The sequence below is a fragment of the Falco naumanni genome, chromosome 19 (assembly GCF_017639655.2).
Source record: "Falco naumanni isolate bFalNau1 chromosome 19, bFalNau1.pat, whole genome shotgun sequence".
NCBI lineage: Eukaryota > Metazoa > Chordata > Aves > Falconiformes > Falconidae > Falco > Falco naumanni.
The window spans coordinates 1899982-1913172 of record NC_054072.1 but is presented as its reverse complement, the minus strand read 5'-3'; the positions used below and the strand labels follow the sequence as shown (position 1 = coordinate 1913172).

General features: G+C 43.5%; 1 protein-coding gene across 3 annotated transcripts in view; it reads left to right on the top strand.

Moving 5' to 3' along the window:
• Window positions 1-12861, top strand: part of LRRTM4 (leucine rich repeat transmembrane neuronal 4) — a 221715-nt gene extending 208854 nt beyond the window's left edge. The window contains exon 3 of one of the 3 annotated variants that reach the window (XM_040618131.1): window positions 11507-12861. In XM_040618131.1, coding sequence (XP_040474065.1) covers window positions 11507-11728 — 222 coding nt within the window. In that variant the 3' untranslated portion in view covers window positions 11729-12861. The remainder of the gene's footprint in view (window positions 1-11506) is intronic. The other 2 variants (XM_040618130.1, XM_040618132.1) reach the window with 2 other exon arrangements.
• The last annotated feature ends 330 nt before the right edge of the window (window positions 12862-13191 follow it).

Below are 13191 nucleotides of genomic sequence, written 5' to 3'. Positions count from 1 at the left end.
ATGGAATAATTGAATTGATCAGCTTGGTTTTCAAGCAGCAGAGATTGCTAAGCCAAGAATATTTTCTGTCCCATCCAGTTTTCACAAGGACTCTGAGTATCTCTTTACTGATGATTTCCCTGCATATTATAAAACTTGCCCAGAGGAATGAAAAAGTCATTTGTTTTCTGTAGAGTATTAAAAAATAATGCTATCATTGTGCGGTGCCCTTGCCTGCAATACTGGACAGTCTTGCATTAATTTTCTGCTTGCTTGATCTCTGATATACAAAGATTCTATAGAACGTGACTGAAGCATGAACCCATGATTGTTATTAATTTTCTAACAGCGTGTACTGTGCAAGTCCCTGCCCTGCCTTTTCTGTTCTTCCCGTTTGCCATTTCAAGAGTCTGTTCGGAAAGCGGTAACGATGCTGCTGTTGCATCCCTCCTTTGCATGTCAGACGCTGGTAGATGAGCAGCGGCAGAATATGCTTGCCCTGTCACGGCAAAGAGAGGCTTTAGGAATACAGTGAGTTGTAGCAATTCATATCCAGGAGTCTCAAGGCTTTTTATGAGCGTTAAAGTCCTCATATTACTGTGTAGTGTCTTGTTTTGACATAGATGGGGGGGTAGACTACGTGGCTATATTTACTAGTAAAATATTTTCAGCCAGGCAGGCGGGTAGCCTCTGAGGTTCAGGTAGGTAGATTTTCCTTGGAGCTGGTGAGCTGAACAGCATCACCTCTTAGCACGCCAGTTAAGGCATTGAGCTTGCCCTCCCACCACGGTTTGCGTGTTCAGCGGGTTTGGCAGGGGAGCTGAGGAAAGAGCCGTGGGTTTATTCCCCGTCTCTTCTAAGCCAGGCTGTCCCCCAGGGTCAAGGGCACTTTCCACCCTCTGCTGATTTGAAGCCACTGTCTTCGAGGAGCCCTGACAGCAGGTCCTCCTGCACCCAGCAGCATGTCACCCACAGCTAGGCACCCTCCTGCCAATTCTTTGTCTTCATCCCTAAATTATTTTCTCTCCCTCAACCTAAAACAGTTATTTCCCCCCAGCTCTGCACTACTCTACCTTAACTTATGGTGCTGCAAGATGCAGAGACTGTTCCTTAACCTTTCAGCGAAGATGGTGATTATATAAATCCTCACCCCAATATGAGTCATGTATCAGTACCTTTTGGAAACTGGGGGGGTTGCGGTTTCCTCTCGGCGTAGGCGCGCTGCTCCCATCAGTGCTAATGGAAGTGACATACGCACATCAGCAGAAGAAGCTGTCCCTTCTGCTACTGGATTAATGTTCTTGCCAGTATGTTTGTGCCACCGTACACGCTGATTCCTCTGCTAGGAGACAGTGGAGGCAATTAAAATCTTGTAATTTCACACGAACAGAATCCTGCTGAGACATTCAGTATAATAGGAGCTCCCTCACGTGTCCAAGAAGGTCTGTAGTGCCAGTGGTTTCTTTCTTCTCTCCCACCAGAGTGAATTTCTATCCCTGTTTTCTCAGAAGAAATGAGTAATTCCTTGAGCTCGTGCTCAGTTTACAGTCATGATGCTTTGCTTGCTTCTATTCTTCTAGTTTAAGATGTTCCTCATCAGCAGCTCTGGATGTTGATGGTCTGTTGTAGACCATCTGATCCTCAGATTAGCTGAAGCAACAGTAGCACGAGCACGTATTTCCTATTTTTTTTCTGCCGGTTATTCTTTTCTTTGGCACCCCTTTTCTGTAAAGAAGAATCCCTTCAAATTGCCTTGAGATGACTGAAAATTAATCAAGTTATCTGCTCTGTTAGGTCAACGCCATAATGTTGAGCATTGGATTTTAAATGATGACAGAGGAGAAGGCCCCTGTCGTGCTGTCGCTTGTCAGGGATGCAGGGGCTGGATACTCTCTGTGTATTTAATATTGCCATATTAAATTGAAATAACGCCAATCATAAATGTGGCTCTAAGCATTTTTTTAATCAGAAACGGCTTGAGACTGTCCTCTGAGTCCAGCCAAAACCTTTTGGCTATAGCATAACTCGATAACATAGCAGGAAAAACTTGCATTTCTTTTATCAGTCCGATAAGGCAGCCAGTACCCTTTCCTGCCAGCGCAAGTGTGGTTTTAATCACAAGCCATCGTGTTGCCTTGTTTGTACCTACTTACATCTTAAGGACAAAATACTGTGCAATTTGAGTCACGTTCCTCCAGCTTTAGGAAGTAAATTTTTGGTCTCTTGATGTACAGAATCCATCTGCAACTTTAAATAGTATTTAAAAATCTTTAAAGACGCCATCAATTTCTGGATAGCTCTTTTGCACGCTATAAATTCTAGGCAGATCTAATGAAAAGGCAGTGTTTTAATATGAGACAAAGACTTATTTCACTCATTCTCCACTGCCTTCATTTGTCACTGTGGCAGCAACATTATCAGATGTTCATGTTAAATACTGTACTTATTTATTTTGAGTAATGGATGGAGCAGGTTGCCATCTTTATGATCACTGAGTGGAAGAACAACTCTACCTTTTCCCTTATTGTCATAACTCTTTTTTGACAGATGCAATGAGCTCTTGTTTCCCAAATGCCACACTGGACTGAGGGCCTGTGAGGATGCTTCAGGCTCCTAAATAAATTGGAAGGTCCAGCTCCGTAGCGTTTCAGGCCCGAAACGCCGGCGGTTCGGAAAGCTAACTGAAGCTGGGAGTGTTGGAGGTCAGGAGAATGCTCCGTGGAAGTTATTACCAGATTGTTGACCTGTGCTTTGTTCTTTCTTCTTGATCCCTCGAAGACTTGGCTAGGTGGACCTCTGACTTGTCCTGACAGATAAAGTACAAATGAGCCGCGCTTTGCAGCTCTGAATGCAATGCACAGAGAGCAGACGTTCCTGGTGAGAATATAGCTTTTTAAAGTCAGTAAATGGAAGGTGAGTTGCCTTAAATGGGACTACATTTTTGAAGGTATGTCTACGTAGACACCCAAAGATACTGGGAGACACCCAAAAATACGGAGAGGCACCCAAAGGGATTCGTTTGCATCTGGATACATAACAACCACAATGTAGTGCACGCCTTTGAAGTACTGCTCTTCTGTCCCTAAGCAATGTAAAAGCTTTCTTGAACCACCAGGCTTCTCTTCCTATTGAATTCTATAGGAAATTATCCTAATAGCACTGAAAGCAATATTAATGGCTTTCCAATTAGAATATCTAGATAGTTTGTTTATTTTATTGGCCCTCTGCGGCGGAAAATCGAAGGTTCCTGTGAATCTCACTTTAAGTTTTTCATCAGTGGGCCTTTTTGTCAGGAGCCAGATACTCCATAAAAAACAGATAAAGCAATTTAAAAGAAATATTTTGCCCAAGGAACAATAACAAGGCTTAGAAGACTCTCTTCTTTCTGGGAGTTTCCTTTAGGGAAACCTTTCCATTTACTGATTGAAAGATCAAATCGGCCCATAGAGGGAGCAGTGGGGTGGGCATGATTTTTCTCCTGATTTCTAGAAAAGCACACTTAGTTAAACAGTCCACCGAGAGGTTCGGTTTTAAAGGGAAAGGCGTCTGCGTGGTTGGATAGAAGGATGAAGAGGTTATCTGTAGGGAAGGGAAGGGAGATTTGAAATCCAATTCACAGTGCGAGTGGAACTGACAGGGTGATGTTATATAGGACTTTGAAACGTGACATACACTCTGCAAGGGCGATTGGATAAATCATAAAATTCTGTCTTTATACCCTGTGTAGTTTATAGATGGTTTAAAGAGTTGTTGAATATTTTAATGCCACATAAGAAATTAATAGATCTATTTTAATTAACTTTGTTTTATATGAAATCAATCAGTTTTGTGGAGTATTATATAGTCCCATATATGAGACTATGTAATAGTTGCTTATTAATATGACATACAATTCATTAGGGTGATATGCTGATAACCCCATCTAATACAATTATGTTTGTTTAATTCCTGTAGTTCTTAATTATCAGTTAACTTTTTATGAACTATAAATAGGCCTTTAATAGGACATGCAGAAGTAACTGATGGCTGCACTATTTTCTGCTCCGTGTCTCCTGTCTGTTGTTTCTCTGCATTTTTCATACTAAGACTTCTCTGCTGATAGTCTGTGTCAATTTTGGGATCCCATTTTCCCAGCCAGAAATACAAGAATTGAGTAAGATTAATGACCCACCTGTCAGTTGTAGTATTTAGGCTCCAAATTTCCACTGATACCAGCTTTTTTTACTAGCACGTGGTCTGAGACCTGCCAACCACAACACTTTATCTCCCGGTTAATTTTTGATGAAGAGGAGACTTCAGTTCCGTATGTTGAAGAAGCTGTCCTGCGCCCACCCCCTGCATCCCTCAAAAGATTTCAGGCTTGGTGTTCAAGACCTTGATTTAATCCTCGGATCTGGTCGTGGGAGCAGTCCTGGCCGCTCACTGCTTGTTTGGAGTAGGAAGCTGCGGTCTGCTGAGCGCACGGTCCGGCTTGGTCCAAAGCGTGTTCAGCAGCTGCAGTTCAGTGGCTGGCAGGATGCTGCAGTCGCCACCATTCCGGCTGGACTGATGGGATCCAGGTCTAAAAGGATGCAGGATGCTCAGAAGATGGGTTTGTAGGACTGTAACGGTGGGCATAAGCGTAAGACAAGGGAAAAAAGACTGCAAGGAAGTGACTCAAAGGAGATGTGCTTTATTTAGAAGACAGTCTTACTTTGTATGGCACTTTGACTTGAGGCATAGGTGCAGTTTGTGTGTGTGTGTGTACAGGCGTGCAAGAGATCATGAACTGGCAATACTAGACATCCCTGGGGAACGTCAACCCTCTGCAGATGTTTAACACTTTTTTTCTCGGAGAAAATTAGTAGGTACAGAGTTGGCAGTTCTTGTTGTGATACTAATGATTTCAGGGCAGTGGGATCATACAGCGTGGGACCCTTACCTACAGGCTGAGGCTTCCTTCTTGTCTTTCTCATCTCCTGGGGAAGCTGCATAAACCATTAATCTGATTTGGTAGGAAATAAATAGAGGAGGCAAAGAAGTGGTTTTTGTCTGGAGTGGGAAGAAATTGGAATATGAAACGGCAGGATATGGTTTGTGGGAATTGCACTTACGATTCGAGCTACCGAAAGACTCTTGCTCATCACTTCATGCCTAATGTAGGCATACCAACCTCAGGCAAAGTTCCCAGTGGGATCTATAACTCTTGGAAAACCTGGGCTAATTAAAGAGTTTTAAGACCTTCACATAAACATCAAGTTGACAGTTTTCCTGAAGTGCTCAGATGTCACACAGGCAACCTCGGTACAAGCAGGACTCACAAAAACCTCATACCACGTCATGACAGAGCACTCAGACATCGAGTTCTGATTTTTTTTTTTAATAAATAAGATACATTTGTTTCCCCAAATATGAGAATTACCTTAGGAAACCATGAATTTCAGAACAAAAGGCCAATTTTAAAAACCACCCCGGCACTTTTGTGTCTTTTCCAATAGGAGACAGAAGAAAACCTGTTCCTGTTTCAGAACTAACTTCAGCATCTGCATTTGTCCCTTTTAATGGGTTCAATAGGAAGCATCTCTGCATTTTCCTGACTAGGAATGTTTTTCTGAGCCGACTCCAAAGGGATGTTCCAGGGTTATTAACTGTGATTTTTCAGCAGCATGAAATCCACTGAAATTGTTTATACCAGCTATATCTGCCTAATGGGCCTAATCAATCTATCTCTAAGGTGAAGCTGTGTGCTTCACTAATCGTAAAGCTATGATAGTATATCTTGCTTATTTTTACTCTAAATTATGATAGGGTTTAAAATGAACCCTGAATTTGATTTATCAACTGCTATGATGCTAATTCAGCAATGAAGTCATGGTGTTCTGAGACTAAATATTAGCACTAATGAGAAAACATAGCTTCCATATTCTGTAACTCTGAGTTTCCACTACATGTGGACAACTTCTAAAGTTGCGTGTAACTTAATCATGTAATCATTAACTAGGCAAGTACTTACACATAAATCAGTTTACCTGGATTAGGGAGTACCAGCAAATGTGAAACTCGATAGCGTTCCCCTGCCCGAGAATGCTCAGGCTTCATTTTTGGATTTTAGGCGAACTTGCCTGCTGCAAGACAGCGGTGGTTGTCCTGTCACATTTCCCGTCAGGATGAATGGAGCATGCCTGTGGTTTTACAGAGTGTTCCCTCTCTTTAAAAACAGAGGCACAGAACTGAAGACACATAAACTGCGGTGTCTAAACAGGGAATGTGTAAAGCCAAGGTACCCGGGCTGAGACAGCTGAAACAGCCTGCTTCTCTGACAGTACATCACTTCTATTGCCAGGCTCCAGGTTTTAGGTTCTTGCCAAAGCAGTTACTTGTCTGAGAATCCTGTGACAGTTTGTGCCCTTCATACCGTTCCCCTTTCAGGGGAAAAAATAAAACGCGCTCCATCCCACCGCAGACTTCCCCCCAGAAAATGTATGGGATTGTCGGTCAGTCCTTGTATTTATTACATTTCTGTCTGCTTGTTGAGAATTCGGGTGGAGACACCGAGACATCCATGGCCATTCGCTTTTCTCAGGAAAGAATTTCCTTCTCTGCAGGATAAAGAATGGTGGGAGATCTTTCTTCAAAATTGAGCATAAAGAAAAAACTCGTCGTATTTCCAACACGAAATAGATCTGTTCTGAAAACTGGTGTTGCCAAAATTTGATTTAACAGTTTACCAGGACATTATTTCAACCTGGAACTGGTAGTGATTAGATCTCGGTGAGCTGCAAGTGATTCTGAACGAGACAAGAGAGTTAATCTCTGTCTGATGCCCAGCTCGCCTTCACTGCGCCGCTTGCTGCTCCAAGCGCAGAAGGAAACACTGGGGCAGGAGCTGCAGCCTGTATAAACTTGGCGTTCTCTTAAACTCTCTTGGAATTACTTGACGGAGAGGTGTCATACCTCAGAGCTCATCTCAGGGCTGAATTTCAGGTTGTCTGAAGCGTCCCGTTAGGAGGCAGCGCTAGGGAATGAAGAGCGTGTGCAAGTGTTTAACATGGCATGAGAGGCTGCAGAGAGAAAAGTCTTTTCAAAATAAGGTCACCTGAAATTCATTTAGGCCCTAATCCGATATTCTTTAAAGCTCGCTAGATTCAGTGGCTGTATGGTAAGGTTACATCCTCAATAATGTACTTTCCAAGTTCCATAATAAGGATTTTTATCGATGTTTTGCTAAAAATCTAGGGTTTAATGGCTGCATCTATGAGAAGCAGAAGTCCGAGCTGAATTCCTATCACTGAAATTTTTTAAATAGAACTTTATTGTGTGATAATAATCAGAAATGTATAGAATAAGGTAGCTAATTTACCTGCCAATACTTCTGACATGAGTAAGTAAAGCTGCTGACAAAAAACTGAGTGTTTAACTGAACGTCACTGCTGAATGTCAGAGGAAAAGTGGACAGGGAATGCTGAGAAATACCTTTTTAACGCAGGTCGGAATTTCACTGAATTTCAGGTAAACTCAGGTTAGTCCGGCTTGTTTGAAGGGAGTTGTGCTGTGGTGAGGCTGCTGAGCTGTTACCCTCTCCAGTGTCAGTTCAGCCGCGAAAAGGAAGATTTGCATTCTTAAATTTCCACTGCTACATCTTCTGTCTTCCTTCTGTAGCTGGGGATTTATGTACATTTTGCTTGTAATGGACCCTTGGTTTGAAGTGTGTGGCTGCTAAGATGCGATGTTTATTAAATTTGGAGGGAAGATCTGCAGAGGTGTGGACTTAAAAAATCAACATTAACTAATTGATCCAGCCCATTAGCCCAAAACCCACACCGGACCCTTACGGTGCTCGTAGGGCGGTACACTCGTTGTGTTACGGAGTCAAGGCTTTCTTCAGAGCACGGATTCATTCTTGACTTGATTAACTATTTGCAACAGTGGTTAGACAGCATGGTCACTTAATGTGAGGCATCTGAGCAGAAGACACTCCTGCTTGGTGCCGTGCATGGGCTAAACCCAAAACATCCATCACACGTGCATCGGTGACCCTGGGCGTCCTTCTCTTGGTGATGCATGGTTCTAAACCTCCAAGTCAGGATGGGGCAGTGTTGCTTTTAAAAATGAACACAGGAATTATTCAGAAAATGCTGTGAACAGGCACAGTCATCATCTGCTGTTAAACGTCTTGGTGCTCTGCGTCCCACCCCTGAGCTCCTCGCGCTGCACCGGACCGTGCTGTCGTGGCGCGTAACAGTGAGGGAGCATGCGAAGCCAAGAACTGAAGCAGGTGTTGTGGCAGATGATGTGAAAGCAAAGAGTTTGGGTTTGTATCTCTTGTGTTTCCATGTGAGCAACTCTTCATCTTCATTTACAATTGAACTTCTTCCAAAACTCAATGTAAGGAATTTTGTAGCACACGCGGCTGTGGTTAGTGGCACGGAGGAGACAAGAAGGACACCCTGGTAGAGGATCCCGGTTTCGTTCTTGGCTCTGCCTTTGCTGGCAGGTGAGTTCTCAGCCTTACTCCCTCTTCCTAGCTAGTGAAAGATGCGTCTTCCGTGGATCAGGCCTTGGGCTAGAAATGACAGACTCCTAGAGGCTGTTATTTGTTTGCTCAGGTATTTAGTGACCTGTTTGGATTTTTTTTCACTCTAGTCACCTGCTTTTTTGTCTCATGGAAGCCACAGCAGCTGAAAAGCCCCAGCTTAGGTTACAGGCATGTTGTTTTAGTCCCTGCACAAACAGCCCTTGCCTCAAAGAGCTCTAGTCTCCAAGGGCAAGCAGGGGCAGGACTTAATCTTCTCATTTTCCAGCTCATAAAATGACTTGTCTAAGGTCGCATCTCACAGTATCTCAGGCATTAGTTCCATAGCAATAATGAAACAGAAGAGAAGTTACATCAGAACATGGAGCAAAAAGACTTCTAAAATTAGTTTTCAACAACTTGGATGTTCTTAAGTATGTTTTGTTGATCTCTGAATGAGAAAAAAATACAACGGTATCAGCTTTGTTCGGAATGAGCGATGTCACCGGTATTTTCCACCCTCTTACTCACGTCAGAGTGAGCGGTGGTGCAGTCGTGCCTCCACGTCGGCAGCCAAGGCTGTGTCCTGCAGGAGCTTTTGTGGGCCCGTGTTTCGTGTGCCGTCGCTTCATGGTTAATAAAAACTGATCCCACGTGTCTTTCTGACAATGCAGCGTTGTTTTTCAGGGACGGAAAGGCCACTGGGGTCTGTGGGGACAGTCCTCTGGAGGCTTTCTGTCTGATCAGGAATGTTCTGTCTTGGAATTGCTCAGACAGTTGTTACCTTGGTTCTAGGGGCATCACGAGAACTGATTGGAGCTGGTGGCATTTCTTCAGGCAGTCTGTACTGGAGGTAACTCAAGGGTAATTCTTCCTACAGTCATTAGACATGATTTTTTTTTTTATTATTATTATTTTTTTAATTCCCATAGTGGGATCTAACACCCAAAAGCGGGAGAGGAAGAGTAGTACGAGGGCCAGGACTGAGTACAGGGAGGTGCAAATCCATTGCTGGGCTTCATTATCCTAGAAATGCTTTCTATGAATTCACCTGCAACTCCTTAATCTCCTGGGTTGCCCAATATACCTATTTTATTTTATTTTTTACACTGATATCCACCCTCCCTCCACACACGTGGCAGAGCGACCCTTACTAATATGATTTCAGGCATCGGCAAACCTGACTTTTAAGTGAAAACAAGCGAGAGATTCTACAGAACTACGGAGAAACAGTTGAAAAGGAAGCGTGTTTATGCATCGTTTCGGGATGTTGTTGAGGTCCCGATCCTTTTGACTCCTATTTGGAGAAGGGGAGAAAACAAGCAGACAGTGCAGCACACAGGACTCGGGTGGTTAATGTACTGTGTGTTATTGCTGTAAAGCCGGGACCTCAATCTCTCAGCTCTCCAGAACACAAACAGTCCTTGGCTTTTATAGAATCATAAAGAGCTGCCTTAAAGGCTGAGGACAAATTCCAGCCCTGATAGGAATTGGCGCAGATATTACTGTATCCAAAGGGAGTTAGAGTTTCTTGCAGTGTGGCTGAATTTGATCCACAAGTGAACACAGTTGTCCCATCAAATTCTACCGAGCAGCTTGTCTTCTGCAGTCTTGCCATTCAACCGTCACGTAAAATGACGTTTTCAGCTGAATTCCATCTAGCGGAAGAGTTTTGGAATCTCTCCAGCATGCAAGCAGAGGAGCAGGGGGAGGAATCTAGCTGCCGAGGAGATCCAAATGCAAGAGGAAATCTAACCCTGCAAAACTTGTAATTAGTCTTAATGCCTTTGCTTTTTTCATACCTTTTTGGATGAAGTGTGCCATGCAATGGAAATTTGTGATGAATTTGTGATAAATAAAGCTCTGTAGTCTTCACTGAAGGCTCGGTATGGAAAATAAAAAGGCATTTGTTACAAGATTGAATTAGTGTAGGATCTCTGCGGCTATAATGAGCTCAGGTTTTCTAGCAGTGTTAAACAAACTCTTGCCTGTATCTCCTGCAGTGTGTGGGGTTTTTCTCCCTGAGAGCATATTTCTTTCTACTTGATCAGCTCATCTCTTGCAGATGATAAAATTATCTGCAAAGATTTGTATCTGATGTTGTGCCATAAATCATATTTAGTTGTAGGATTAACATTTGCAAGCATAGAACGTTTATGAAGGAAAAAAAAAAAAAACGAAGAAGGTGGGAGACTGGCAGTTGCTGAGTATTTACATGAAGAAGAGAGATGGGATTCAGGATAAACCTTGCAGACTTTTCAGGTGCAGGACCGTTTTTACAAGGTGGGGATTCAGGATAAACCTTGCAGACTTTTAAAATGCCAGGAGTGTTTTTACAAGGTGTGGATGTGCCCAACTCCAGCGAGCATCAGCTGAGCCGCTTTGATGGTGCTCTTCTTGGTGAGGTTGTAAGATAAAGAACCCAGGAAATCATGACCTTGGGCAAGCAGCTTTGTCGTAGGAGAAACAAACAGATGTTCCAGCTGTGCCGAAAGCTACGCATGCTGGCAGCCAGGTTTTTCCAGTCCTTTGACATGCTTGGGCTGGTCTGGGTTCTGTAGAAATGCTCAGCCCCTTTCAAAGAACTGGAAGAAGAGCCAGATTTTTAAAGGTTTGTATTACCAGCAGCTTCCAGTTTACCCTTCATAGCCGGGTTATCCGAGAGAGGTCAGAACTCAGCACGCCAGAGCGCTTTGGAAAGCTGCCCGCAGCCGCCAACAGGAGCGCAGCCCCTCTGCTCCGGCTGGGCGCGCTGCAGGGGGCAGGATGAGGCCGTGAGTAGGTGGGCGTTCAGCCGGCGTCACCTCCACGCGCAAGCGGGGACCCGCTGCCGCAGCTGTAAGCGGTCCGGTTCAGCAGGGGTCTCCGTGGGAGCCCCGAAGGTTTACCTGGCCACCAGAGCTGCGCAACGAGCGCGGGCGTGCCGAGCACCCCGCCGGCTGGAGGCTGCGTGGCGAGGGATGCTGTGCAAACTCCCGACGAAGCGCGTTATTGACATGTTTCTCTTTTTTTTTGATCTCTCTTTCTCTGGTGCAGGTTCCTCACCACATGAAGACTTTACCCTATTACAGTTACGACCAGCCGGTGATCGGATACTGCCAAGCTCATAAGCCTCTCCATGTAAATAAGGGGTACGATGCCATGTCCCGGGAGCAGGCTGAGACGACCAACCTGGAACTCAGTCGAGACCACAGCTTCATAGCTACAATCGCACGTTCGGCTGCTCCAGCCATTTACATTGAGAGAATACCAAACTAACGGTGGAGACGGCTGCTTCGGGGGGCGGAGTGGGGAGCTCTTTTGAGGGACCTTTCATCTCAGAAGAATCCAGGGCAAGAAACTAAAATCTACCATTCCAGTTACAAAATGTTCCAACACAGACAAAGGGAAGGGGATAAAGCAAACTCCGCAGACTCTGGAAATGCTCTCTTGCAGTACACACTGAGAACTTCGGGATTTTCTTTGCTTTAAACTTTCCAACAAATTCCTCAATGTAAATATTAAAAGAGAGATTGTCAAGTTCTTATTAAAAAAAAAAAATAGATTTCACTCTAGCTACATAAAGGGATGGATTAAGAGTTTTGTTTGTATATTTGATTTTTCTACATTGCACGGTTCCAGGGAAGGAGAACCACAGGTAAAAATAAAAAGGGTGGGGAGGGCCGGGGCTGGGGTGGGGTGGGTCAGCCATGTTTCCTTATTAAGTGTTTATTACTCTTCAAAGATTTGTTTAATATTTTTGTTCTTTTTAAAGAAATGAAAGATAGATATATATTTTCTTTTTTCTTTTGGGGGTTTGGGTTTTGGTTGGGGTTTTTTTTTGTTTGGTTGGTTTTTTTAAAGTGGTCAAGCGCTAATATTTCAAACTTCAGACATGGGCATTAAAGCTTATGTTGAACCAAAAGGACATTGGCAATTGATGCAGCAGAAACAAAGAAACTTGGGTGCATGTACATTTAAGACACAGGCTGTACACTATGGAGGGTGCTTTTGATTTTTACTATCTTCATTGTGCTTCATTGTTGACACTATAATTACTTTTCGGGCTCTAAAATAAGGGGAAAACATGCGGCGGAGTAACGACTCTCATACTTACAGTCCAGCAGTGCTTGTTAAGCAAAATTAATGGACGTTTGGGAACCAAAATGGAAGTGATGTGCTTGAAATGGATCAGAAGGAAAATCTTTTAAAGCAAGAGTATTTGGTGAAACTCACTGGCTGACACAATTTCTAAAACACAGGAGAATGTGTAACATTGTTTTTTGGTTTTTTAATTAATTATTATGATCAGTTAGTTTTTGTGTAGTTTTTATCAATAAAATGACAACAAAAAAAGTGGTGGAAAAAAAAAAAATAAACATATTATTTTGTGGTTGGGACGCCACAGCCAAGCTACTGTTTGAATGATTTCTGTGGGTATGTGACATGGTGACTCTGGACAAAGGGAACACTGCCTTGTCCTGTTCCACCTCTGTCTCGCCTCTTAGAAGGAGCTCAAAGAATTGTTTTGAGGTTTAATAAACCTGAGTCTGAAGAAGCTCAATTTATTTGGCCTGTCTAAGAAAAAGAGGGGATTGATCAGAACACCCATGCGGGCCTGGGGGAGGGGAAGAGGGGGAGAAGCAAAGTAAAAAAAGTAAAAAAGTTTTTTACTAAGGGTGGGTTTTTAGTGTCTTCTGTCAGAAGGCAGGTTTTCCAGAAACAAACCCCGAGCTGAAGCT